This window comes from Heterocephalus glaber, unplaced genomic scaffold, assembly GCF_053883595.1.
Source record: "Heterocephalus glaber isolate CG9 unplaced genomic scaffold, H.glaber_assembly_v1.0 deba00001497, whole genome shotgun sequence".
NCBI classification, from domain to species: Eukaryota; Metazoa; Chordata; class Mammalia; order Rodentia; family Bathyergidae; genus Heterocephalus; species Heterocephalus glaber.
This window is the reverse complement of record NW_028258320.1, coordinates 16,396,751-16,424,177: the sequence shown is the minus strand read 5'-3', so window position 1 is coordinate 16,424,177 and position 27,427 is coordinate 16,396,751. Positions and strand designations below refer to the sequence as shown.

At 52.7% G+C, this 27,427-nt stretch overlaps 1 protein-coding gene across 8 annotated transcripts in view; it reads left to right on the top strand.

Annotated features, from left to right (window-relative positions):
• Window positions 1-27,427, top strand: part of Cdh23 (cadherin related 23) — a 369,425-nt gene that overhangs the window by 130,154 nt on the left and 211,844 nt on the right. For all 8 annotated transcript variants that reach the window (XR_015440528.1, XR_015440529.1, XM_087185444.1 and 5 more), the window contains exons 7-9: window positions 16,581-16,775; window positions 20,020-20,148; window positions 27,158-27,236. Coding sequence is in view for 6 of the 8 variants with exons in the window: in XM_087185444.1 (XP_087041570.1) it covers window positions 16,581-16,775; window positions 20,020-20,148; window positions 27,158-27,236 (403 nt within the window). In the remaining 2 variants the exon portion in view is untranslated. The remainder of the gene's footprint in view (window positions 1-16,580; window positions 16,776-20,019; window positions 20,149-27,157; window positions 27,237-27,427) is intronic.

The following is a 27,427-nucleotide window of genomic DNA, read 5'->3' as shown; positions in this document are numbered from 1 at the left end:
TGATAGCTCCTGAGGCAGAGACAGTAAATAATTGTTCCACAAGTTTCAAGAGCGAGGGTAATTAGTACAGTTAACAATGCCAGGTGATTAATTGGTTCATTCAGCACCAGTGTGAATGTGGGAGAAGGCGATGGGAGAGGGGGCTGGGGCCCACCTCTAATCAGCTGAGACCTGGCCTCTGGAGCAGGAGCTGATGGCCAAAGCATTTGCCCCAGCTAGGACTCCTTGGACCAGGCAGAGGGCAGGCCACTGGCAGGGCCCACGACATTGGTCACACAACAGAAGCTCCAGGGAGGGAGAACGGGGTTTCGCTTCCATGTTATCATCTATTAGCCAGAGATCAGAAAGCCTCTATGAGTAAAAGATGGGTTGATTCTTGCAGAGTGGGAGTGAGTCAGCTGAGTCGTGGAGTTCCTGACTTCCAGGTTGGAGGAGTCCCAGAAAGGTCATTGGATGGATTTCTTGGCCACTGAGCTGAACTGCTCTTGGGCATCCCCATTAGAAGGGACTGGGTCCTACTTTAAGGTCCTCCGGGGGAAGAACCTCTAAAAAGGGGTACCAAACAGCTTTCCTGTCACATGCCAATCACTGACAGAAGCTGCTTTAGTGTGCTGGGTCAGGATCCTGAGGCTCTGTAAAGTGCACTGGGATTGATTAGCACTGTCTGCCCTGAGTGTAGAGTTTGGAACATGCACTGGGATCCATTGGCACTGTCTGCCCTGAGTGCAAAATGGAGAAATATAGCATGGGTGCCAATCACTTGGGAATGCATACCCATCTGAGTCCCTCAGGCCACTCTTCTACTTTCTTCCAAGGTGGTCTCTTAGGACCTTGCTTATTGCTCCAGAGAAGCAAAAATAGTCTTGCTATTTTGGAAGGCTTTGGGGGAAACAACTTCAATCATGCTGCTGATATGGGGGTCTCTGTGCCTGAGAGGCTGGGAGGGGCAATGAATGCAGAGTAGTCTGCAAGAGGCTTCCCCTTCCACCACCAGCTGCCTCCCCCAGCCAAGAAAGAACCAAAGGCTCACTAGTCAGAGCAGAAAACATATACACATATTTGCAAGCTACAGTACAAATGAGCGGCAAACCTAATGATTCGTGATTATTATTTGAAGGGTCCCACTGTTACAGATTTATTTGTCATTTCTTGTAATAACACCGACGGTAATGAATTCATTTGTATTAATGTGAGTGTCACGCGGACTTCCGTCGAAATTCCACATTAATTAATGTACCATTAAAACAAAGTGTCGCCCAATTAATATCAAACAGAGGTGAGACTGCCAGGGTCCTCTTCATGGGGCTTCATTTGTAATTCATGGTGTTAGCACCCCGCTTAATGAAAGACATTTGCAATTCCTACCTTGTTTCCCTGCCTTCTGGGGGAAGGCCAGCACACTCCAGAGCTGCCAGGCTGGGGCACCCTGGAGCAGGAGGAGGAGGGATGAGAGAAGCATTGCTGTGGAAACCAGTCTTGGGGAGGCCCTTGGAGCTCCCTGCCTAGCGGGTCATCATCTTGAACCACAAGGAGGTGCCTGGTCCAGGTGCTGTTAGGTTTGGAGAGGATGATTTGTTTCTTGGTCAAGTTGAGTCTTGACAGATGAGGCTGTGGCTGCCCTAGCACTGGCCCTCAGCAGAGAGCATCTGAGATTCTGGGTCTCCGTCCTTTCTAGGGGCCAGGCTAGTGGTTACAGTCTGCATGTGCCAGGACTCAGGTTGTCCCTGAAGCTGGAGTTGAGCTCAGTGGGCCTTGGTCTGCCAGGCATAGTAGACCAAGGAATTGGACCCTGTCCTGCCACGGTCCCTGCTGAGGGGCCCCACCTTCCCAGGGCGGCAAGGGCACACGTGCTACACCCTAGCCCCATTTTGGGACACCCCCCCCTTCCAAGGTAGCCTCCTGGGGTGGGTGGAGCTCCGGGGCCGCCCCTACCTCAGCTGGAAAATGTGAGGCTGCCCTTACCTGGCAATAATGAAGCTGGTCACAAAGACGACAAGTCCTCCCTCCACTCCTGAGGACCAGGGTCTTGTCTAAATGTCACAAGATCATAGCTTCATCTGGGACCCCCAGTTTAGGACCTCACAGATGAGGAAACTGAGGCTCACCGAGCTTCAGTACTTGCCCAAGCCACACAAAACTAAAAGAGGGGAGCAAGACAGGGATCTGGGATTGTCCCACTAATGTCTGGGGTTCCTGCTGTCCTTGCAGGGCAGTGATGTGAGCGACCTCTGGCTTCCTGGTCCTCTGGCTTCCGGTGCCCTTACCCTTCTCAGAAAACCCTCCTCTAGCTGATGGTCCTGATGCCCGGGCTGTGCCCTGGGTTCTGTCAAGTGCCTGTGGCCGAAGTGGAGGATTTTAACCATGACAGTGGCATGCATCTTGGTGAAGAGCCAGGCTCTGAAGCAAAGGAAAGGAAGAGAGAAATGATCTTATTAATTTTTACTTCAGAACATGCTGCCCCCATATACACTGAGGACAGCCACAGGGCTGGCTTTGCAGCAGGACATCCTCTGATTAGATTTCAGGAAAAACTTACAATCACATGCTTACAGTGCAGGAAGGGAACTAATGTGGAGATAATGGGCTCAGCTCCTTCACTGGATAGACAAGGGTCTGAAGAGCACGGAGCTGTGCCTCCCCCAGGATGATCCAGATCCTCCATGCCCTGATATGGGACTCCCCACTCTGCTCCCCTAGAAGCTGAGAATGACTTCTGGTTGGGAACTCACCTTCCATCCTGGTTAGGACAACGTAGGGGACATCAAGGAGGAAGCACAGAGGTGGGCATCTACAGTCTGGAACTGTGACCATCTGAGTGAATATGGCCAAGTCCTGTGGGCTCCTTGGGCTCTCAGCTTTCCCATCTGTAATATGGTTCAGTGCCCAGGGTGGTGCTTCTCCTCCCTGACTGGACACAAGAATTCCTCTGGGACTGCAAGAAATCCTGAAGCTGACAGTAGCCTGGCCCTGATACATTTTTGGTGGTGGGTACTGGGGGTTGAACCCTCCCACTGACCTGCATCCCCATCCCTTTTTTAAAAATATTTTTTAGTCTGAGACAGGGTCTCACTAAGTTTTCCAGACTGAGCTCCCACTTGCAATCTTTCTGCCTCAGCCTCCCAGAGTGTTGGGATGACAGGCGTGGACCACACTTGTTTCTGGCTTTAACAAGGCTACTTTTTACAAGCCCCTTTGGCAATGACTCTATCATGCACCCAGGGCCACAAACCACTCTACTGGGCAACTCAAGTTGCTTTAACTGTAACTGTCCAGCCTTTCTCCCCTTACTGAGCCTTACTTCCCCAAGCCCTGGGCCCTGTGGGCCTCCCAGCTTCTCTTTTCCTGCCAGGTCCAGGGCCCGGCCAGCCCCCTCTCTCCCAGTCCTCACCAGCCCCTCGTCTCTCCTGTAGCTGGGTCTTAAGCCTCCCCTCCAGCTCTGCCAGCCCTGTAAGCCCCCAGGCACCAAGTGACAGGTCCCACTTATTACATTACACTGCCTGAAGGGCCATCACAGGGCAGCAGTCGCCGTGGGGATGGGAGAGGTTTAGGAGAGTTAGAAACCGCACCAGGCCTGACCCATCCTCTGCACGTGGGTCTCCCTCACCCGCCCTTCCCCTCCAGAGTGCACAGGTGGCTGGGGACAACAAGCACCAGGATGGAGGAGCCCAAGGGGAGGGGGAGGAGGGACAGCTGATAAGTTGCGGTTGCGTGAGCTGTCTTCCTAATTCAGAATCCATTTATTAGCAGCAGCTTCCTGAAGATGTAAGGCCCGCCCTAAGGAGATTTGCATATTCATTTTGTTTAACATGATTCATCATTGTGAGAGGAATGAATGAATGTGGGGGCTGGGAGGCAGAGCCCCTTTGGGATGGAGGGGGGGGGTGTGAGCCACCCAGCGGGTTCCCTGGGGCTTTCATCTCTGCTGTGAGCGGAGTAGGAACCTCAGCCTTCGGAGCCATCCGCTGTCATTCCAGACCTCCCCACTGAAGGTGACATTTGCAAGATTACTTTCCAGTTTACAGACTGTTGTCTACCTACATTTGCACTCTTAACCCTTACACCTGCCCCATGAGGTGCGAGTGTTATGATAGAACTTAAGGTTTACTGAGCACTTATTACGCACTATGCACTTTGCACCCAGTGTCCTTCATAGAGCTCATAATAACCCCATGGGGCAGGTTTTCCCTTCATGTTCACCTCACTGTTAAGAAGCTGAGGCTCAGAAGGCTGCCCAACTTCTCTGTAGTCACGTAGCGTGTAGGGGTGCAGCTGGGACTCCAGCCAGATGCCCTAGTGGCTTTGCTCCCTCACGGCCTGCCCTCACGTCTGTCTTCCTCCGCATGAGTAACCATTTTGCTGTTGGGAAGATGAGGGAAGTGAGTGTGGCCAACGCGGTCCCCCACGGTGTTGTTCCCTGAACATGTTCCAGATGGATGAAGGGATGAAGGAACCCGACAGGTCCAGAGAATTGACTACTCCACTTCCAACACTTTCCTGAAGACCACTGACACCTGTCACTTCTGAATCGGGAACCTCTGGATAGCCCACGCCACTTGGCAGCATCCCCTTAACCGTGTTTAGTAGTCCCGACCATTTAGCCAGGATGACAGCATCCCAGCTTCCTAAGGTCACTGTGGCCACTTCCCTGCTCCGGGGCCTGGTCAGCTCTGCTCACTGGGCACTGAGAACAGCAGGCGGTGCTGGTTAAGAGTACAGGCTGTGGGTGTGAATCCCAGCACCCCGCTACTATCACATGGCCTTGGAAGGCGAGGTAGGAACACTGTCTACTTCACAAGTCACTGTGTGGATTGTACAAAGTAACACACATAAAGTGTTTCAAACAGGGCCTGGCACACAGAAGTCCTTAATAGATGTGAGTTGTCATTATCCTACACCCAGGTAAGTCTTTTTTTGCTATTATTAGCGACACCACACATCCATCAGTTGCCACTTTGCAGAATCTGCCAAATCTCAGGACCACCTCATGCTTGGCCCCCACAGCCCAGGGCACAGGGACAGTGTCCTGGACCCACCCAACCCAGGTTCAGGATGCCAGGCTGGCTTTTTCGGGATGACGCTGCCATAGGTCACGGCTTACTCCTTGGATTCTTTTATTGGTGTTTTCTGCCTCTGCAGAAGGATGTGAAAATTTCCCATCTGGCCTTTGATTTTTGAAAGTGTTTTTCCACTAACAGACTGAGTACTGCTTATCCAAATGCTTAGGACCAGAAAAGTTTCAAATTTTGGAATATTTGCATGGAGTTTGGAATATTCATATAGATTTAGCATTTTAGATTTCAAATTTTTGGATTAAGGATGTCCTACTTGTATTAGCTCATTTGATCTCTGCCCCAGCTCTATGCAGAAGCCAGGTTGGAGATTGCTGCACCCATTTCCTGGATGGTATAACTGAGGCATCAGATATTCCCAGTGATGCTCCGAAGTGACAGAGAAGGAAGTCACACAGATGGTTACTGGAAAGCTGCTGGGATGTGAGCCAGAGTTGGGGACAGTTATGTCTGGGTTTTTCCCTTTCAAGTCAATGGGAATGAAGATAATAGATAATAGTCACTCACTGGGTCCCTCCTTCTCCTTGGAAACCAGAATCTGGTTGGAGGGGATGAAGCTCCCAGCAGCCAATCAGACTAATTGACCAGATTGGGACACAGGTGAGGGTGTGTGGCCAGCCGAGGACTGGACTCCCTAACTTCTGCCTATATTCTCCGTCACACCTGCCATCCCCTAGATAGGGTGAGGGAACCCCAGCCGGGAGAGAGGGGGTTTTACTGCTTGGTGTTGAAAGCAGTCTGTCATGGGGCTGCACAGCCATCATGCCCTTTCTGTCTCCTTCTTTCTTTGCATGTGACCTTCAGCCAGCTGCTGGGCAGGTCTGCCACCTGTGTGCTGTCCCTGGTGCCTGGTGCCCTGTGTTGCCCAGTGCTTCCTCCACACTTGCTGGTCAGCAAATGAGACAGCATAAGTGGTGCCAGGAGGAGGTGGTATTGAGGAAGATTTCCAGACTTTACTGTCACTGAGTCTGTAGAAGGGGAAGAGGCTGGGGCCATTTCACACTCGAGTGTCACACCTGGCAACAGAGCAGGTTTCAGAGCCGAAGGGAGGAAGACCTAGATGTCCCTCTGATGGGGCTGTACCAGCCCTCCATGTCCAGCACACCACTGTGTTCTGGAAACCCTGTGCAGCCAGCAGCTTGGTCTGGAGATGTTGCTATGGAGGTAAAAGCAGAGCCAGGGATGGTGTTTGAGAGGTATGGGGGATGAGTGACTGCCCAGGACCTGTTACAAGGGATGGGGCTGGAAGGGAAGAAGCCACTCAGATGTCAGCCATAGGGAGACACACTGGTTTTTGTTTTTATATTAATTTTTATCAAAGTAACATATGTATGTGTTTAGAAGTCCAATGGTACAGCTTGGCTTATAATAAAACAGCAGTGCTGTGCTCCATCATTTCCCTGAGACAACCTCATTCAGTGTTTGGCATTCAAGGAATTCTGTATCACATGCTTACAAGTCATGCAGTTTTAGACATTATCTTTGGGCTTCCCACTGCCAAGGATGAGCATTTCACAAGTACTACCCTCCCACCTCATCTTGCTACACACACCACTCTTAATGTTCCCTACCATCCCTCCAAACATAATTATATCCCTCCTTTTAGCTAAAGTAGCATTTAGCATATACACTATAATGATTATATAAATTTTATTCACAGCTGAGCCACACAATATACTATAATTATATTTCCTCTTTTGTTTTCCCTGGAATTAATAATCACCCCTTTTTTGTTTGCTTACAGTTCTTTGAACCTGTCATTTATTCATCTCTAAATATTCTGGCATAACTGACTACTTTCTCTTAGTAGGTTAAAAGTATATTGATTTTTTTTAAAAATTAGTTTGTATTTTTCTTGGCTACATTGTCTCTGGAGAATCCGACCCCTGCCTCAATCCAGACTAGCTGAACTCTGACTTGCTTGGTGTTTCGAAGGCTACGTCGCAAGAGGTTCGATGTCGGGTGGGGTTGGGGAAGGAAAAGAGAGTCACTCTAGGAATTCCTTTACCTTTCTCCTGTATTGAATCCCCTGTGCCATGGGTCTCACATTTTTGTCTTTGTTAATTTATACTCTCATTTTGCTGGAGTACACCCTTCAGTAATTTCCAGGAAAATGGTTTATGGGAAAGGTATTTTTTCATTTTTCTGAAAACTATGTTTATTCTACACTTGTTTTGTTGATAGTTTGGATGTAGATGAACTCTGGAATAGAAATAGTTTTCCTCATAATGTAGAGTTGTTTCCTTTTTTTGTGTTTCAATATATAATGTTGCTGGTAAGAATTTTGATGTCACCTTGATGCCTGAACCTTTATATGTAGTCTTTTGTTTTCTCTCTGAAAGTCTCTAGGATGTTTTCTTACATACCCAGTGTTTCAGAAGGTCGTAGTTTGCTGGGGATTCAGCTCAGTGGTCTCGCCGCCTGCTGCACAAGCACAAGGACCCGAGTTTGATCCCTGGTACCAAAAAAAACACCTCTATCAGAAGGTCATAGTTTTATGCCTCTGTGTGGATCTTTTTTTTCAGGCGGGGAAGGGGGGGGTACCGGGGATCGAACTTGGGACCTTGCGCTTGTGAGACAGGCGGTGGCAAAACTGAGCTAAATCCCTGGCTCTAAGGATCTTGCTCATAAACACACAGTGGTCTCTTTCAATGTGGAAACATGGCCTTAAATGTTATTTTGTGGAGCATTCCTCCCTGTTAATTGGGTGTTGGGTCTTCTGGACTGTTCCTCTGATTTTCTTACTTTTCTCCCCCACTTTCATCTGTGAGTTTTGTTCTACTTCAGAGGAATTTTTTATCTTCCAAATCATCTGTTGAATTTTTTCTTTCTGCTGGGCCTTTCCTCCTCTTGGAGTGTTCCTGTTTCAAGGAGACTATATCCTGCTCTCAGGATTCCTCACTCAAGGGCCCTTGTTGTCACTCCTCGGCTGCCTCTCACACTGGAGTCTCTTCCCGAATGGAAGTGAGCCTTAGTTGTCTCTTCACATGTAAGACCAAGTTCACATTTAGCTGCCTGCTTTTACCCGTGTATATTTAGGGCAGGAAGGGTGGGATGATTAGGTAAGGACTTGGCTGGTTCTTTGAGGGAACTCTAGCCTGTTACTATCTGGGTTTTTTCTTGCACTAGTTTTCTTGGTACCTGCTGGACGCTTGGTCTTCCAGAAGCTGAATGGTTAAGGAGGCCTGGTGGGGTTGGGAGGGGTGGAAAGTTGCAGGGTGGAACTTACTGCCCTATGTGCAGGGCTAGTCCCACTCCCAGCCTGGAATCCAGAGCCCAACAAACCCAGTCCCTGAGAAAAGATCTGCAAGGATTGAGGAGGAACTTGAAAGTCCACCTGCTCTTTTTAAAGACTTCCAGCCAGCCTTCCCATTGTTAGCCTTGCCCTGCCCTCCCACACGGCATGATCTGATGGCTCCATGTCCGGAGCCTTCCCGGAGCCTTCCCAGACTTCATGGGGCAGCCCTCGCCCTCAGCCTCCCCATCCCTGCAGCAGGTATAACCGGCCCATGTTTCCAGCTTCCAGAGTCTTGTTGATGTCTCTCATCTGCTGTTCTTTCTTCTCCTGTTCTTTTTGCCCTTGTGGATTTATGCATTTTTAATTCCCTTATCGTCATTTTGGTGAAAGGTTGGGACAAAAACAGAAATAAATGGATGTGTTCAATCTGTCGTGTTTACTGGAAAGTCTCCATTCTTTTGAAACATTTATCGAACGCCTTTTATGGACAAGTGACAGGGCTAGGAGTGAAGAAGAGGTGGCCATGGTAAGCACCAGACGGGAAGAGAAGGATGAAGAGTGGGTGGCGAGGCTGGGGGCAGTGGGGAGTCCAAGGCCACTCCCGCAGGTCAGCACTGGCACAATCTGGAGCCACATGGGCCCTGGGTGAGCATTTGACAAATGCCTCCTAGTGGTTCTGAAAATCACTGCGAAGGGGAAGGGACTCAGGTGGAAGAAAGCTGAGCTGCTCCAGTGGAGACACAGCAGCTGTGGAGGCCAGCCCAGCCAGGCTTTGAGTGCCCACAGCCCTTTGGGGCTTCTCCTGCCTGCAGGACTGGCACCTCCACCAGGCAGCCTGCACTGGCTCTGAGAGCTAACCTGGCACTTTTAGAGCTGAGTGCATCATCTGAGAGAGAGCAGACACTGGTTTAGAGAAGAAGTGTTGTAAAATCATGTCTCTCCCATTCTTCTCCTGGAACATATCTGTGCACATGTGGGATTGTGCACACACGAGTGTGCGCTGGAGGCCGCCATCATTGGCCCCTGGGCTCTCCCCTCAGCTGTCCTCCTTGCAAGGTTCTCTGTGTGGGCATTGCCCCCTGTTCCCCAGTGGTGCCCATATATGCCTTCTTGACTATTTGAGACAGAAACACTGTCTACGTCCCCTGTAGACTCCCCCTTCACCTCCCTCACTGTTCCCTCATAGCTGGAATGCCACAGAGCCTCGGGGTGACACCTGCCAAAGCATCTGGTAGACCTCAGAGTCACAGTGGAGAGGCACCTGTCTTAGCAGTCAGCTGACCCCAAACACTTGTGTTCTGCTCTTGTCCCAGGAACCCTAGCTCAGTAAGCTTTGATTTCTATTCTTCCTGTTACAACAGGAGCACATGCCCATATTCTCAGTGAAAGTGTGCAATTTTGAGGTTTCCCTTCCTTCCAAAATTCCTTTTGGGCCAAAGCTCCCATCAACTCTGGCTTCTCTAATCCAGACAACTTGAGGTCCCCCTCTTCAGCTCTGGGACCCCTGAGGTCTAGGGTCAGAGAGGTAGACAATATGAACTTCAGTTTCACCATCTACAAGCTCTGTGACTTTGAACAAGTTGCTTCGTGTCTCTGAGCTTCTAGTTCCCCCATCCGGGAATAAGAAGCAGTGAGGTAAGATGTGTTAAAAGCTGCTGACCAGAGGCCAAGGAAGATGGGAGGGGCTGTGTCCATGGGAGTTCCTTCTCTTCTTCTGCCCACCTTGGGGACAGCCACTAGCCTCTGAACAGCACATCGGGGAGGGTCTGTTCCCAGCTCTGATCCAGTGAGGTGCCTGCACCTTGTCAGAACTCCATCTGTCAGGAATTTATCACTAATGCATTTTATAACAGGCTCTATAATAAGATATTAAAGACTGTGGCTGCATCTAGCAAGCATTTCATAAATATTAATAATGCCTTTGGAGATAGCACCTATGGTGGAGATGCTATGGGGCTTAGCCAGGTTTGGTCAAGGGTACAGAATTAATCTAATTGGGAGGGTCCACCACGAATGTGACAGGGTGCACCCTCTCCTTTCTCTCTCCTGTCTTCCTCTCCCTTGCTGCTTGATTTTGCTACTTCTTTCCCTTGTTCACAACTTTTCCTCTCTGATGTCTCTCCTTCCTCTATCAGTTCCTGCTGCTCCAGCTTTAGTCCCTCTCTCTCCTCCTGTAGGTTCTCCTGCCCCTCATTCCCATGGTCCTTTTGGCCCCCACACTTGTCCTTTTTACCCTTCCCAGCAGCCCCCTTGTCCTGATGCCCTCTACTCCCCTTCCCTCTCTCCATCCCGCCGCCTTCCACCTCCTTGACCACTGTCCCCATGACTGTTCTCCTGGCTCCCTCTCTGCCTCTCTTCCTCAGGTGCCCCTCTCCCTGGCTGCACACAGTCCCCACCTCGTTCCAGTGAGCACTCTGAGCCTCCTCTGGAGGCGCCCAGAGTGTAATGTAACTCACACTGCCCGGGAGAAGTGAGCTATTTATCATTATTATTAACGAACAAGATCCCTTGCATGGCAGAACTTTCCCAGAGTCTATTCCCTTGTCACCCCAAGGAGTAGCAAAAAGATTTATTTGTCTCTGAATTGCACAGGGCAGCCCACTTACAGCAGGTCCATCAGAGGTGATGGGGAGCTCAAGTGGGAACTGGGAGAGGCAGGGGCACTGGCCACCTGCTGAGAGGGACAGACTGGCAGGTGTGAAGGTCTGGAAGGGGTGATGCTGGCAAACCCACCTCTCCAGGCTGACAGAGTCCATGATCAGGCTGTCTCGTCCTGCCACCTCCCCACATGCATGCTGAGAATCACCAGTGACCCACATGGATTTGCAAATTAAGAGGAGTACCTGGGGTCACTTAAAAAAGAGGGGGCTGCTTTCACCCAGGCTGTTTTATTCTTCTCCCCATGAACTGCTTCCCAGCCTCCTGTGTGTCAGGCAGTGTGCCCTCATTAGCAGGAGCAGTGTCCTGGAGCTTTGTTTTCTGTGGCCCTACTGGGGTGTTAAAGGGGCAGAATCCCAGCAGGAGGGGTGAAGGAGCCTGGGGTAGGGCTGTGGGAGTGGGGAAGCCTTGCCTAAGGCTCAGGCATGTTCTGGGGTGCCACGTGGGAGCAAGGAGCTAAGACCCATGGAAGCCATGTATATTGGAGGTGTCCACAGGAGGGCCGGCATAGGTCATGTCACACACTACACCAAGGGCAGGAAAGGAAGTCTAAGAGCAGTGCCTCCCCTCATCCCCTCTCTTTCTCTGAGCCATTCCCCTGGTGGCAGATGGGTTGTCTCTGCCTGCTCACAGCTTCTGTGCCACCTTGTAACTGTGGTCTTGGGTGACTCTCAGTCTGTCATGGTGACCACTCCAACCTGAATGGGATAGCAAAGATCTTTGAGAGTCCCACAGCAAATTTTGATTGAATTTGCAAAGCCCCATCTGATTGGCCTGCTTGGGTCAGGTGATTATCCTTGGGCCAATCAGATGCATCCTGGATCTGAGATTGCTTAGTAGTAACATGGTTGCCCAGATTCATCCCCTTTAGCAGAACTGTGTGTATAAAGAGCAGCTTTACTTGGAAAGAGGGTGGGTGGGGTGGAAAGGAGACCTGTTCAGGAGTCAAGGCACCTGATTTCCAGTCACAGCTATGCTAGGAACCACCTGTGTGACCTGGAGCAGGGCACATCCCCTCTCTGGGCTCACTTTTCCCATCTGTAAGGTGGGAAGCTTCACTGGCTTATCCCCACGGTTCCTTCTAGCTCCTGCGTTTGGGCAGTTCAGCTTGGTACATGGTCAGAACTGGCCTTGTTTAGGGGTGTTTCTGCCTCAGGTGCCCCTACCCCTTAGACCCACTCACCCCTTCTTACTCAGGCTCTCAGACCCAATGAGGGCCTTCTGAGGCTCTCCCTTGCCTGACTACAGCAGCCAGGGATCAATCAAGGGAGATGTTCTCTTTCTGAATTTTTGTTTTGTTTTGTTTTGTTTTGTTTCATTTCGTTTCATTTGAGACAGATTTCATTTCTGTGTAGCCTAGCTTGGCCTCAAACAGGTGATCCTCCTGCCTTCACCTCCCAAGTGCTGGGATTACAGGTGTGCACCACTATGCCCAGCTTCTTTTTGAATTTTAAGGGGCCCAGTTATCCAAGTTTATGGTGGACAGATTCACTGGCTATTTGGACTATTTCTAATATCATTCCCTTTTAAATGGCACTCACCTCACTCTGCCCTGTGATGATATTTTATTTCTGGAATAATTGCTATGACATTTTATTGAGCATTGCTTTTTTTCATGCCTTATCTTACCTGAGTCCTCCTCACAACAACTCTAGGAGGTAGTGCTGTTAATAGTCCCATTTTGCACATGAGGAAACTGAGGCCAAAAGGGGTTTAACAGCATGTCAGTTCTCCCAGTGGAAAGGCCTGGATTCAAAGTTAGGGGGTCCGACTCAGAGTTCATACCCTGGGCACCAACATCCACTGCCCACAGCTGCTCCTGGCCCAGTAGAAACTGCTTGCATGGAGGCTGCATACCTGTGTGCACATCTGTGCATTCCTGTGGAGAACAGCTGGTGCTTGGAGAAGCCCCCAGTGTGTGTGCTGATGAGTTACCCCTACCCCATAATTTCTCTGATGGAGCATGGCGCCCAGAACCCAAAATGCAGGAAGTCAGCATTCTTTTCTCTCTGATGGTTTGATAGTTTGCTCCTCTAAAGTCTGTGAATGGCTCTTTGCCCAGCCTGTGTAAAACCTCTCCTAAGTTATACAGAAATTAAATGTGTTTTCACTGCAGGGCATGAAGCATAATCCAGGAAGGTCAGGCAGGAGGATCCTCCCTCTGCTGGCCACTGGGTCTTGCTCTTAAATCCTCTGATCTGATGCTCAATGAGGCTTCAGCCTGCACCACGAGGTGGGGACTGGTGAAATATCCTGTCCCCCTGAGGCAGGGCTAGAGAGCTGACATCTTATGGAAGGGGAGTGGTCCCTCTCGCCTGCATGCCAGCTCTGTGTGGGGCGCGTCAAGCTGACTGGCCAAATGCCTTCAAGTGCAGACCATCTGCTGTGGGGAGCTCTGACATCCAACTATATCTGTCTTTTCTTGTTATAGGGACCAAAGCCCCATAGGGCATTTTCTTCTGGATTTGGGGGGCTGGCCCTGGCTCTTGTGTGTGCCAATGGGGATGGGCAGAGAGAGCTGTGATCCCAGAAAGATCTTGAAGCCGATACCATCATGGCAGGCAGCAGGGCAGGGGCAGGCTTCACTGAGCTCTATACTGCAGAGCTCAGTCTCCAGAGCTCTGTAGTGTATTTGCAGGTGTCTGTGTCTTTTGGGGTCCTTGTAGGGAAAAATTCATCTCAGGTGATTCCAATAAAGACATGGCTGTGAAGAGCCAGCATAGAAAAGGGAAGCATGTTAGTCACCTTTCCATGGCCGTGACAAAAGGCCTGAGAAAATCAGCTTACAAGGCAGCCAGGCTTATTTTGGCTCAAGGTTTCAGAGGTTTGCAGTGTATTGCTAGGTGGCCATGTTCTTTTGGGCCTGTGGCAGCACAGTACATCATGGTGGGAGCCATGGCCGAGCAAAACTGCTCACCTCATGGCAGCCAGGAAGCAGAGACAGAGAAAGGAAGTGGGCAGGTTCCCAAGATCCCCTGAAACCACCTCACTTCTTTACTGAGGCCCTCCCTCCTAAAGGTCCCAATAGCTCCACAGCTGGTGTCCAGGCCTTTAACACATGGCCCTCGGGGGATATTTAGGATCTAAACCATAACAAGTAGGTGGGGTTGGAGGAAAATATGGGATATTGAGGCACCCATGGGTTAGCAAGAGAAGGAAGCCCCTGCTACCCCTAGGGCTGAAGGGAAGAGGAGGAAATGGTATTACTGGAGCCCCTGTAAGCTAAGGCCAGGAATGAGGGGTGCCGGTAGGGAGACGGACAGCATGGGGAAGTCACGCCCCAGACAGACTTTCTCCTCCTGCCAGTGCTTCCCATTGGCAGAACCCAGATGGAAGCCAGCAAAGATGTCTGGGGATGCCATCCGCAGAAAACTAGGGTTCAGAGAAGGCAGGACAGGATGGATCCATGGGACAGAGAGATTAAGAAATCAACCCAAAGACATGGCATGCTGCATTGAGTCCTGAATCCCTAGCCCTTGTCAGCTCTGCCCCTTGCCAGCTTGCTGTCTTCTGGAGGGAAAGAGCATCTTTTCCAAGCAGCCAAACAGGGATAGACCTAACAAAGGAAAAGCACACTGGGGGGCCTAGAGGTGTTGGGGGGCCTGCTGGGTTCAAGAGGTACAGATAGCTCAGCACCCCCAGGAGGTAAAGTGTGAGGGCACCACACAGCCAGCGCATGCGACCTGTGTTCTGTGCAGAGGGCACTGAGGAGTCACAGACAGTGAGCAGGACGGGTCCTCCCACTGTCTGTGCCATGCTCCCAGTTCTCAGGGTGGCGGGAGATGGACGAGCTGCGTGCCTGACTGTTCAGCCAGGCACCAGCCTGCCAAGCGAGGATCAGCAAACTCAGGGAGGAACCGTGGCAGCTCCACAGCTGTGTTCCCTGGAGGCCCTTCCAGCCTCAACCCGCGCTGGGTGCCCAAGGTTGGTCCTGGGAGGCAGAAGCTGCACAGGGAGTGGCATGGGGCCCGGGTCATGGCAGCACAGAGTGCAGGCAGAGACATGGATGCCTCCTTGCGCAGAGCCCTGCAGGGACTTGGGTGCCAGCAGTGCAACTCAGTCACACGGAGGAGTAGGGAAAGAATGGGTGCCAGGTTTTAGAGAAGCCTTTGTGAGATTAAGATCCCACACTTAGAATTAGCTGCCCCTGAATTCAAGGCCTTATTCTACCTCTGCCTAGCTATGTGACTTCGGGCAAGTTACTTAACCTTCTGTGCTAACTTCCTTTCCCCTGTCTCTCTCTCTCTCTCTCTCTCTCTCTCTCTCTCTTTCTCCCTCACTGTAATTGAGCTTGAACCCAGGGCCTTCACACTGAGCTATACCCCTACCCCCTTTTAAATCATGAAACAGAGTCTTGCTAAGGTGCCTAGTTGGTGGGCTTGAACTAGGACCCCCTGCCTCAGCCTCCCATAGTACTGGAATTATGGGCATACATCATCTTGCCTGGCTCAGCTTTTTCTTCTGAGGAAGGATGATAGCTGCCACCCAGAAAGTTGCTTGTCATAGAGCTGGCAGATGTAGCCCATAGCAGAGGGCCTGGCGCAGAACAACCAACTAGTGTCACTTTTTGTCTCTGTGCGGAGTCTTACTAGATTGCCTCTCCTTGGATGCATCCAGAGCTCCCTAAATTATGGGTAAGTGTGCTCTGCCAACATTTAGCATCCATTCCTGACCCTCTTGTAGGCACTATAAAGATGAGAAGGGAAGGCTGGGCAGGGACTATGAACAGGCCCTCGGGATATGGTGAGCTAAGAGCTATCAGAGATCCATGTGTGTTCCTAAAGAGTGTTTGCTGAGCACCTGCCACATCCCAGGCAAGGTGACAGAGCCCTGCGGCTTCCACAGAGCCACACGCCATGAGAGAAGGCAGGCACCGGCCTGGCGGGAGTGTGGAGGGTGAGAACTACTGGGTGCCCTGGGACCCACATATAAACGGTGGTGGGGGTGGGGACCTGGGGGCACTGACCCATCCGAGGAGTCTGGAAGATCTCCCTGAGGATGTGGCCTTTAACCAGAGACCCCCAAGTCAGAAGGGACAGGGGTCTGTGGCCACTGTGGAGGAGGGGCAGTCACAAGAGGCTCCCATGTGAACACTGCGTGGAGTCCTCAGGGTGGCAAAGGGCCCAGGGATGGCACGTGGGTGCCCCTGCCTGGGCAAAGCCAGACAGCTCATGAGGTGCCAGACAGGGCCCCCTACCAGATCCTGGGGAAGACGTCTCTGAGCCCTGCCCTTGAAACCTCCCTGACACAAGATTCCCAATGGGGCTCCCGCATATCCCAGGCCAGCGGTTTGGGCAGCCAAGGGGCAATCAGCAGAGGAAGTGAAATGGCCAAGAAATGGGTTTGGGGACCGAAAGGCCCCTCATCTAGGTCTCCAGGATGAGCAGATCATCTTTGGAACCCGTGCTCTTACAGCCACCAGGAGGGCATCAAAAGAGGGAGAAAAAATAGATACTGCATTTTAAATTGCTCCGAACCCTCCTGGAATGCGAATGACAGAGCCCAGGGTCTGGTTGGCTGGAGGGACGCGGTTAATGGGCTTTGGGGGATTGTCACTGTGCAGGCAGCTGCTCCGAGCTCCGACTCACCCTTTTATTTGCTTTGCTTTCACCCAGAACACTCCAGTGGGGACGCCCATCTTCATCGTGAATGCCACAGACCCTGACCTGGGTGCAGGCGGCAGCGTCCTCTACTCCTTCCAGCCCCCCTCCCAGTTCTTCGCCATCGACAGTGCCCGCGGCATTGTCATCGTGATCCGGGAGCTGGACTACGAGACCACGCAGGCCTACCAGCTCACCGTCAATGCTACGGTGAGTACTGCTCGGGGGCCCGGTGCCCCAGCATCTGCTTCCTCCTGCCCGGAAGCAGTTCCACAGCACGAGGATGCTGGCAAGAGGAGTCACAGTGACAGCTGCTGTCAGTGTCCATGCTGTGTTCATACGGACTGGGCTGTCACCATTAAACCTCAGACAGCCCCACATCATGAGCTTTAGTAAGATGCCCATTCTACAGAGGAGGACCCGAGGCACAGGGACTCTTCAGACTTGCCCAAGATCACCTAGTGCAAAGGAGCACTGTTACTTCCTTGGAATATGCAGGGTGTCCTCTCGCCCCTGGGACACAGAGCACAGGTGTCAGCCAAGCTGTGTCCTGACAACATGCAGGAGCCAGAGGGGTCCTGGCATCCTGGCCACGGCTCCATACAATGGTGATGGTTCTAGAACAGGGCATCCGTCTGTGTCTAGCACCCTGCCAGCCACTGAAGTTGCAGGGAGGCAGGGAGAGTTGGTCCAGGGCAGGAGAGGAGCTGTCAGTCCATTTTACAGATGACACCATTGAGGCCCACACAGCTAGTAAGGAGGGGAGACAGCAAGAATCCTAACCCAGGTTGTCTGACTCCCTCCCAGTCCTGGACCAGGAGCCCAGTCTCCAGAACTTGCAGCTGGGCCTTGGTCACCAGCTGTTTTCCAGGGCCTGAGGGACAGGCAAGCTACTCCCCTCTTCCCTTTTCCTGCTGCCCTGGGACATAGCTGGGACCATCAGTTCGCAGCAGGCCAAGAGGCTGGCCTCTCCTCTCCTGGACTTCTGTTTGCAAGACTCAGGCCAAGAGCAAACCAAGCCATGGGAATCCCCTTCAACCCCAGGACCCACTGGCCTGGCCCTCAGCACCCACTCCAGCTTTGTGGAGCTACTGAAGAGGCTGCCAGTGACATGGGGACTTCATGGCAGCTCACAAAGCCCCAGTCTTTGGTGCTGAATCTGGACATTGCTAAGGGTCTGGTTTTGAAAGATGGGGTTCCCCCAGGCATGGCCAGAACACCAGAGGTCTCCAGAGCCAGGAAATGAAAACTTCTGCCCTGAACCTTCGCCCACTGGCCCCTGGGGAGGTCCCTGAAGAGGAAACGGCCATTCTTCCCTTCCCTTCATGGCCCACAGAAACTGTGTGCTGCTGTTTGTAAAACTGACTTCCAGAATCGAGTTTGCCTTCCGTGCACCCGTATGTGGTCTTCTCCATGCCCCCACTCTGCCCCTTCACCACCAAGTGTGGGAGTCTGTGTGCCCACGCCTGGCCTCAGAACATGGTGCTGCTTGCCCTCTTTCTCCATGAACCAGTTGCCAAGGGATAATTTCCATCCACCGTACAAATGACTTTGGGACTCGGGAATAGACCAGAGCCAGGCACAGGCAGGAATGTGGGTGGCCAGGCCATCAAGAGGCCTGTGTTCAAGCTGGGATGATGAATACAGTTAAATTGCTGTTAATCTCCCAGCAATCAGACCTGGAAGCTTGGAACAGGAGGGGCCCTAGAGCTCCAGGATATATGGCCTTGCACTTGCTCCTCTAGAAGCTGACACCAGGAATGCCTCTGGGCTGCTGCTGTGCCCTTGGTTGCTGGGTCACAGCTGGGAGGCTGGAGTTGTGCCTGCCCGCCAGATGTGCCCACTGCCATGCCCTGTCCCCGCATGGGGTCCAAGGAGGGCTGAACAGGTCCTTCGTGGCAGGAGCAGGACTGTAGCCACAGGTGTGGAATGAGGACAGCAGGTTCCAGGCCAGACAAGAGCCAGCTCCCCACAGAAGCCTGGAGATGGCAAGTCAGACCCACTGGGAACTCATGCCCTCAAGGTCAGAGACTTGGCTGGGACTCCCACTGTGGCCTGTGTACCTGGATGAGAGCCCTCCCGCTTCCATTCTCTACTCCCTCACTTGTTGCACCCACTCCCATCCCTGAAGCCCCCTGGTTGAGCTGCCCTTGAAGACTTTCACCTCCCAGGCCCCACACCTCCATCTCAGAGGGCCAGGGCCCAGCCCAGGCTTCTTGACACACCTTGCATTGCTCCAGAGGTTCTCGGGATCCAACCTGGGGACGGTCACATCTACATCCCAGGTGGGAATTTACAAGCCCTGGAGCCGCAGCGGAGCCCTTCATCACAGAAAGAAACAAGGGGACTCAGGGATTTGACTCAGTGGGAAAATACTGAGGAGGGTACCAAGCAAGCAAGTCTGTGCTGATGTTAGGGCCCCAACTCAAGACTGCTAAGGGTTGATTTTTATGCCAGGTTTGAGTGCTGGCTACGCCTTACCACCTGTGTGACTGGGCAGGTCACTTCCCCTCTCTGATCTTACCCTTCTGAACAGTGAGCCCTAGTAGCTATCCATGCATGCACAGTGCCTAGCACAGTGGCTAGGAGGAGGGATCTGTGTGCAGCACTGTGGTTGCTGTCACTGCGGTTGCACTTTCGGGACGCAGTAACAGTGGGCCACTTCATCAGAGTCGGCTGTGTGCTTAGGGGGGTAGAACATAGACTTCGGGTCTCTTTACTTGGTGAGCTTTTATAGGACTGCATTTCCAGCTAACTTTGGTGGTTGACATGTTGCCTGTCTCACCACAGCCACAGTGGGTGGCCTGCGTGACCTCAGGAGTCCTTGCTGGAGGCCCCCAGATGTCATAGGCCCTGGAGCTCCCCCTGGTGTTCGATTGGAGAAGTCACTTGACCCACAAGTCCAGAGCCCAGAGCAGGCATGCAGGTCCCAGGGTACCCCTCTGTGGCCAAAGGGCCTTTCTTCTGAGAAGTCCTGATCCTGTCCAGTCCCCTGCTGTCCTGGAAGGGGAACAGGAAGTAAGTACGAGAGGGTCAGTGGCCTGGGACTGAACACAGCAAAGGAGCTGAGGGAGGGGCCATATCTACTCCAAACCAGTCATCCCACACACTGGTGGACATCCAGGGTAGCCAGTCCTCGGCCAGGCTGAGGCCAAAAGATCTGCCTCTACCGTATCCATTCTTGGTAACACTGGAGAAGCTACCATCCTCTGGGCCTTGGGGACCCTGCTTGTGTTTTCCTGCTGGACTCTTAAGGTTACTGAAAGCTCTTGGTGTTCTTGATTCCTCTCATACTAAGCCCTTTCCTTCAGGATGCATGTGTATGTGTGTTGTGTATGGGTCTGTGCATACATGTGTCACACACTGCTGGTCTGTGTGTGTGCATGTGTGCACTTGTGTGTGCATGCCCACAGCACTGCTCAACCTAAGGCTGTATATGTCTTTGTCCTCTAAGGATCAAGATAAGACCAGGCCTCTGTCCACCCTGGCCAACTTGGCCATCATCATCACAGACGTCCAGGACATGGACCCCATCTTCATCAACCTGCCTTACAGCACCAACATCTATGAGCATTCTCCTCCGGTAAGAGATGGTTCCCTCTGGGGTTGCCTGTCCCCCAGTCCCTGTGATGATAGTGATGTATGCCCCAGAAGCAGAAACCCCAGGCTCCACCCCCTCTCCTCCCCTGTCACTTCATCCCTGGAGAGCTCTGAGTTGCAAAGAACCTATCTTACTTTTTCTTGATGCTGAGACAAAATGCCTGACACCAAAAATTAAAGGAGGAAAGGTTTATTTAGCTCATGGTATGTAGAGCTTTCAGTCTCTAATCGGCTGGCTCCAAGGCCAGGTGGCATGGCAGACAGGCATCGAAGAGGAAAAACAGTTCATGGCAGGCAGAAGGCAGCAAAGCAAGGGGCCATAGCAGCTTCTTTCTGCACCTTTTACATTCTATCTAGGCTGCCTGGTTTAGGGCCAAACCAATCAGTGGACTAGTTTAATAATCACACACTCTTAATCCTAGCATCACACACTCTAGGTCCAGCCACCTCTGAAAAACCCCCATTTATGACTGATGAGGCTTTAGGGGAATATCTAGATACAAACTATAACAGAACCCAAATGAGCTGGGACACTAAGGGTTGGGGGAGGGATTCAGAAAAGTTTCTGTGGAGTGCTGGGGATACCCACAGAATGCACAGCCTGCACTGAAGAACAGATTTGGTCCCAGATCAACAAGCCAATTATGTGGCTCAGTCATGGTCCCAGTCCAGTCCACTTCTCTTAGCATTGACACTGCCCCCAAGATGGCAGCAGCTGGCAGCAGCTTGCCCTCTGCTCCAAGAGCCCCCTCGGCCTGAGCTCTCCTAAGAGCTCACAGTGCCAGCTGCCTCCTTCACTGTTCAGTTCATGGGTTTCTCAAGTTCAGGTTTTCAAGAGAAACTCCTGATTTTGTGTGATGTCACAAACTGTCAGGCAACAGCCAGCCACTGCCTGCTCCGAAGGGGCCATGCTGGGATGGCTCCACAGAGCTGTGGCCAAGTGGGCAAGGATGACCATCCTTCATCTGGCAGCTTCTGCTGTGCTTTGTGCAAACCTGATGGAAAAGTCTGCTGTGGGCTGACCAGTGAGAAGCTGGCTCCTCTAGGCAGACACTACCCCTGGACACACTGCTTGGTGAGCGGCTTTTGCTCAGGAAAAGTCACCCCCTCTTGTGAAGGAATGTTAGTTGCTCAGGGGAAGGACTCACCACCCTGGGAGCAAAGTGGGGCACCCACTGGAGTCTGGGGCGCTCAGGGCTCACCTGCACGTCTGCACAGGCTCAGCTTCACACATAAGGGGGAGGCTGGCTTCCCATGACTGGGTGCAGACCACACTCAGGCCAGTGTGGGCCAGGGAAGCCAGCCCCCAGCTTGGGCATTGTGACTGTCGAAACCACTGGATCCTTGGGTTCAGGCTCTAGAAGCTGGCATTTGGCTCCTTCCTTCCTGGGGCCAGGTGTGGCACATGGGGGCTCTGACAAGGTAGATGCTTTCACCCTTCTCACACAGGTGCTTAGGGAACAAAGGGGCCATCTCAATGGCCCTACTCCTCACTTTCTTTCTTGACGTTCTGTGCACAGTGAAAGTCCCAGCTTTTGAGACAGAAGACTGTCCCTGTCTGCCCACCTCATGTCTCAGGACCCCTTCTTTACTGCCCGAAACTCCAGCTTTGCCAGGCCCACATCTCAGTCTCAGTCAGACCTGCCTGCTGTTTTCCAATGAGAAGGGCCTGCTCTCTGTCCCCCAAACCCTGGCTTTCCCTCCTGAGTGCCCTGGGTAAACTGCTTAGCCAGCCTGGCTGCCCTGCCTGACTGGGGGCACAGCTCACACTGTGGCAGGGCAGGGCCTGCCGTGGGCGAATGTGGTGGGCTTCAGGAAGTACCTCCACGATGGCTGAAGGAAGAAGCAAACATACGCCCTAGTCAGACCATCCTCTCACCGTTCTGCCGTCCCATCTTGTCACCCCTTGCACCTGCTGTTGTCACCAATCCCAAGTCCACCTGTCCATCAGTTCCCAGCTCACTCACCACCTTTCTTGGGATTATTTTCCCGACTTCTTCCTCAGTGGAGACAGAGCTAGCCACTGGTAGAACCGATTGTGGTAGAACTCTCTATGCTGAGCAATTTACGACTCGTTTGATGGTCTCACTCGTTATGGTCACCTAGGTACACAGGTCACTGTCAAGCCCTGGTCGTCCAGGAGCCTGGGTCTCTGGACCATTATCTCAAGCTTCCTTTTCATCTCCCAAGATATTGTACCCAGGGTGGGGTGCAGAAAAGACGCCCAAAGCCAACTTGATTTGTAGGCAGGACTTGATGGTGGCCAGGCCACCGGAGGAACTCAGAAGCCCTGCAGTGACATTTCCTTGCCCTGGGCTACTTGGCTCTGACCACCTCCTCACAGGAACAGTGGAGCTGACTGTGTATATGCAGTACCCTTCCTTGGGGGCTTTCAGGTTGGGGATAATGTGTGTAAGTCACCGAGCCAGTGCAGGCAGCTGGCAGACATCAGAAGGAGGGGTCAGGGGCGTGGTTGGGTGGTCATGGGTCAGTTATGGTGCTCAGATCTGCTGGGCTCCCTGGCCACAGCTTCAGGTCAGGGCAAGATGGCTGGAAAACCTGTGCTGTCCCTGTGAGCTTCCTCTGAGCCCCTTTGGTTTCTGGCTTCTTCTCGAGTCTCAACCTAAGCTATTACAGCTCTTCCTTTCTGATCTGCAGATCTCTGAGCCTGTCCCTCGGAAAGCACACTACTCCATTCTTACTTACCCATCAGTCCTTTATCAGGCCCTGCCTGTGTGCAGAGCCCTGGGCTAGGTGACCCCTCTTCTATCTAGACATTTGGGCAGGCTCCTGCTAGGGTGACCCTCCCCCGCAGCTCAGCAAGCTGGACTCTGCCCACCTCAGCCCCTGTTCTCCTTCCCCTCAGTTTCTTAGCATCTGATACGATTCTCTTCTCTCAGAATCAGGAATCTTAGTATCTTTTCACTTGGCCAGAGATACCCCTTTTCCCCTGTAGGCCAAGGCCTGGGGAGCTGCAAGTCTGAGCCCTTCCACATGGGCCATAACCAGGTTGGGAGAGGCAGACAAGGCAATAAGTAGGGGCTTCAGCCTCTCTGGGGCTCTGGCCAGGCTCCCCCAGCAACCATAGGATCATGCTCTCCATGCACGCACCTCTGCCTCCTCTGCTCTGCACTGAGTTTCCCGTCTGCACAGCTTTTCTCCTACAGCCGGGTTCTGCCATCCTCCAGCTTAGATTGCTGCACCTTCTAATTGGTTTCGTGCTTCCATCCAGGGCCCTCCTGTCCCTTTATAGAGTGGAGCTCTGATTTGACGCAGTCTTTCCGGGCTGGGCCAGGGCTGAGACACACCAACCTGTTAAGCTTCCTGACCCAGAAAGCCAGGTCTCCCCCACTCCTGGCTCAGCCCGCACTGCTGCTGGGGCCTCCAGCCGGACCCTTCCCCACTCTGCCTTGCTCCCCCTCTTTATCTGTGGCTCCCAGCATGTATGTCTCCGTCTATCAGTGTATCAGGCTGGCATGCCTCATCTAAAGTGTATATATTACCTAATAAAATCCTTCTTATTTGGGATTATTGCATCAAATTTTAATTTCCTCACTCGAGCAGCAGCATGTCGGCCTGCCCGTCAGTGAAGGGCCGATAGAAGGTGAAAAGAGCGGATAAACTGCACAAATTACTGCCAGCCGATGCCTATCAGCCCTTTGACTGGAATTGACTGGAATTAAGGACTGAGAAATAGGATTTTCTGCCTCAGAATCTGCTGTGGCAGCTCTCGTCGGAAGTCCCAGCGGCCCCCACCCTCCAGCTCCCCTCATCAAGGGTGCCTCCCACCCCCAAAGCAAACCACGTCATCCTTCAAGTCCTTAATCCTGCCAAGGAAATGGCTATCAGGGGCTTCCGGATGAGATGGCAGGAAGGGAGGTGGCCCTTGGCCCCTGAAGCCAAGCATAGCTCAGATTGGCCCCTGCTGCAGCCACGGTACTGGTGAGGGATTCTTGGTTTTGTTTTTGTTGTTGTTGTTTGTTGAGACAGGATCTCACTGTATATTCCAAGCTAGCCTTGAACTCACTATGTAGCCCAGGTTGGCCTCAGCCTCCTGATTTCTGAGATTACAGAGATGTGCCACCATGTCCAGCTGAGGGCTTCATAGGAAGCGGACAATCACAAAAGGGACAGATGTGAACCCTTCTAGAAAAGTCCCAGTTTCTGCCCCACTTCCCACACTTGGCCTGGGCATAGTCACTGGGCCCAAAGCCTTAGGACCCTTCACCTCTGCCAGAGAGCAGTGGGCCCACCAGGCCGCCCCCAGAATGGCCATTTCTTCCCTAGTTTCCTGCACACCCCCCACTCCCTGCACCTTGTGACCAGAACCCCTGAGCCTCAGTTTCTTCATGTGCATCCCTACAGCAGGGGCAGGGGAAAAAAAATCTATCCACCCCTACACCTGCCTGCTGAGGGAAACTGAGCGAGAACCCATGTGAGTGCTGAGCACAGAGTTGGCAGGCAGTAGGTGCTCAATTATAGCTGCTGTGTCCCTGCAGGCTGCCAGCTGCGTCATCATGCACGGAGCACCTGTCTCAAGGGTGGAGACGATTCATGGGACCCTGGAGACTGTTTGGAAATGTTCTCTCTGTGTGTGTGTGTGTGTGTGTGTGTGTGTGAGAGAGAGAGAGAGAGAGAGAGAGAGAGGGAGAGAGACCTGGGACAAGGCCCTGGGTTTGATTAGAGGCACACAGTGATTCCAGCTCTGTCAATAGGAGTGGTCACTCTTACCACGTTTGCTGTGACATTTAGATATATGTCAGTTGGTTAGGAGAGGGGGTGATTATTGAGCCATTATCTAGACAGGAAATAAGGGCAGCTCAGAGGATTCAGACACAGGCAGTCTGTCCAGCACAGTCAGGCCTTTAGCTGCCCTCACAATAGTGGGGCCCCTAGGCCTGCCCCCCTGTCACCTCCCTGGCCAGACCATTTCTCAGGAGGCCTGCTGTGGGCCCCGCTAGCTGGACCTGGGCCTGCCCACCGACTCTCCCAGCCACAGCCCAGCGGCAGCGCCCCAAAAAGTCACCCCGCCCCAGGCAGGGTGCCCTCCTAGCAGGCCAGGCAGGACTGTGCTTTCTCACTCCTGCCTCTTTAGAAATAAGTTGCAGTATATTGAAAATATAATCACTGAGACTCGGAAACAAGAGCCATGGGCTCCCTAGAGCTCCCATGCCTCCTTGTTAATTCCTTCTTATAACATTTCCAGTCTTTCTGTCTGCACTTGTATTAAAAGCTCAGGGTTTTATTAAAAGCGGATTTATTTGTCCAAAAAGAGATGAAACCCCAAACCTTGTCAGGAGCCTGGCGGAGCTGGCATGTGACTCCTGCTGGGGTAGGAGAGGCCTTGATTTCCTGTCCTGCACAGCCAGCCCTGCCCACCTGGGAGGACCAGAGCTGCCCAGGGGCGGGTTCTGCAGGGCTCTGAGGATTCTGGGTCCTTTGGCCACCAGGTCCCCTCTTTGCACAACACTGGGTCGGGGGCCACTAGCAGGCTACATGGAAGGAAGTTCTGTCTTCAAGAACCAGCCCGGGAGAGCTAAGGCTTCGTTTTGTGTTTTGGGGTTTTTTTGGTACTGGGGATGGAACTCGGGACCTTGTGCAAGGCAGGTGCCGGAACCACTGAGCTAAATCCCCGGCCCAAGCTAAGACTTCGTAACAGAGTCTTGCTAGGCATGGTGGTCCACATCTGTAATTTCAGCACTCTGGTAGGCTGAGACAGGAGAATTGAAAGTTCAAGAGCAGCCTGGGTAGTAACTTAGTAACTCGATGAGACCATATCTCAAAATAAAAGATAAAAAAAAAGGGCTGGAGATGTAGCTCAGTGCAAAGACCCTGGGGTTCAATCGCCAGTACCCAGATCCGAAACAAAAACAAATAAACACCAGACTCTTTGTACCAAGGGATCTGGCTAGAACTCTGGGCCCCCAGGGCAGGGGGCTGAGGAGGAGCTGGCCTCTGGATGTGTGCCTCTCTCCATGGAGACTCCACACCCTCCTGGAACGTTCTCACCCTCCCTCATTGAGCCTCAAGGTGGGCAGGAGAGGTGGGAGGACTGCTGTGAAGCATGCCGGGGAGGACTGGGGGCCCTGCTGTCCCAGAGCAAGACCAGAAGCAGTTGAAGGGGTCCTTCTTCCCCCCAGGGCACAGTGCCCACATGCAGGAAGAGAGCATCTCTGCAGGGGAGCTGGGGCTCAGATAGGGGTAAGCCCTGTATACCACCTTGTGGCCTCCTGAGGCAGACATCTGCCCTTTCTTGTGCGTTTCTCTATCTGAGCACCTAGTGTGTTTGCAACTGTCTGTGCCAGGGTCCTTGACTCTTCGACACAGACTGCCCTGCCCCCTGCTCCCCTGCCCACCCCCCCCATCACCCTGGCTCCTTGTCCTTCTCCACTGCACTTCAGGGGAATGGAGGGGCCAGGGCCACTGGGGCAGGAGCTGCAGGTTCAATGCTGCCCGGGCCCTGGGGCAGGGCCATGGTGACTCCAGGATTGCCGGTGAACCCTGGAGATCCATGCCTTCAGGACTTATGCTACTCTACCCTATAGGATGACTGATCTATGATGTCTTCCTCTACTCAGATTCCAGTGAAAACAAAGTCTCACCTTATTTGTATTAAGGTAGGGGATACTGAGGCCAGAGAGGTGCAGCACCTGCCCTGAGGTCACATAGCAGTCCTGGGTGGCTTCTATAGAGACCACCAGACTTCTTCCTGCTGCTGGCTTCTCCTTCTTCCTTCCTCTCCCCTGCATGGTTTGTGTGCACAAGGGACACCAGGAAGGCCAGGGACAGAGCTGTCATCTGAAAGCCTGGGCCTGTATGCTGGGTCATTGGTCCCAGGGACAGAGGGGCAGCTGTACCTGCCTCCTGGGCTGGCCTTGCAGCCACGGCATGTGCCTGGAGATAGAAGTGGCAGCTGCCAGGACAGTGACAAAGAAAGACAGCAGTCCTGGCTCCAGGTGAGCCAACTCAAGTCCCTCCTCTCTCCCACCCAGGGCACAACTGTGCGCGTGATCACTGCCGTGGACCAAGATAAGGGGCGTCCCCGGGGGATCGGCTACACCATTGTATCAGGTAAGGAGAGGCTGCGCCTGACCTCAGCCACCACCCAGAGGAGCTGCTGTTGGGGTCTCATGCTCAAAGGGCCCAGAAAGGGGACCAAAAGAAAGGAGCAGGGGAAAGGGGGCTCTTGGGAAGCCAGCGAGGTGGAAGTGTTTGGGGCTGCTTGGTGGCAAGGGGGCAGGAATGTGGCTGCTGTCCAGGGT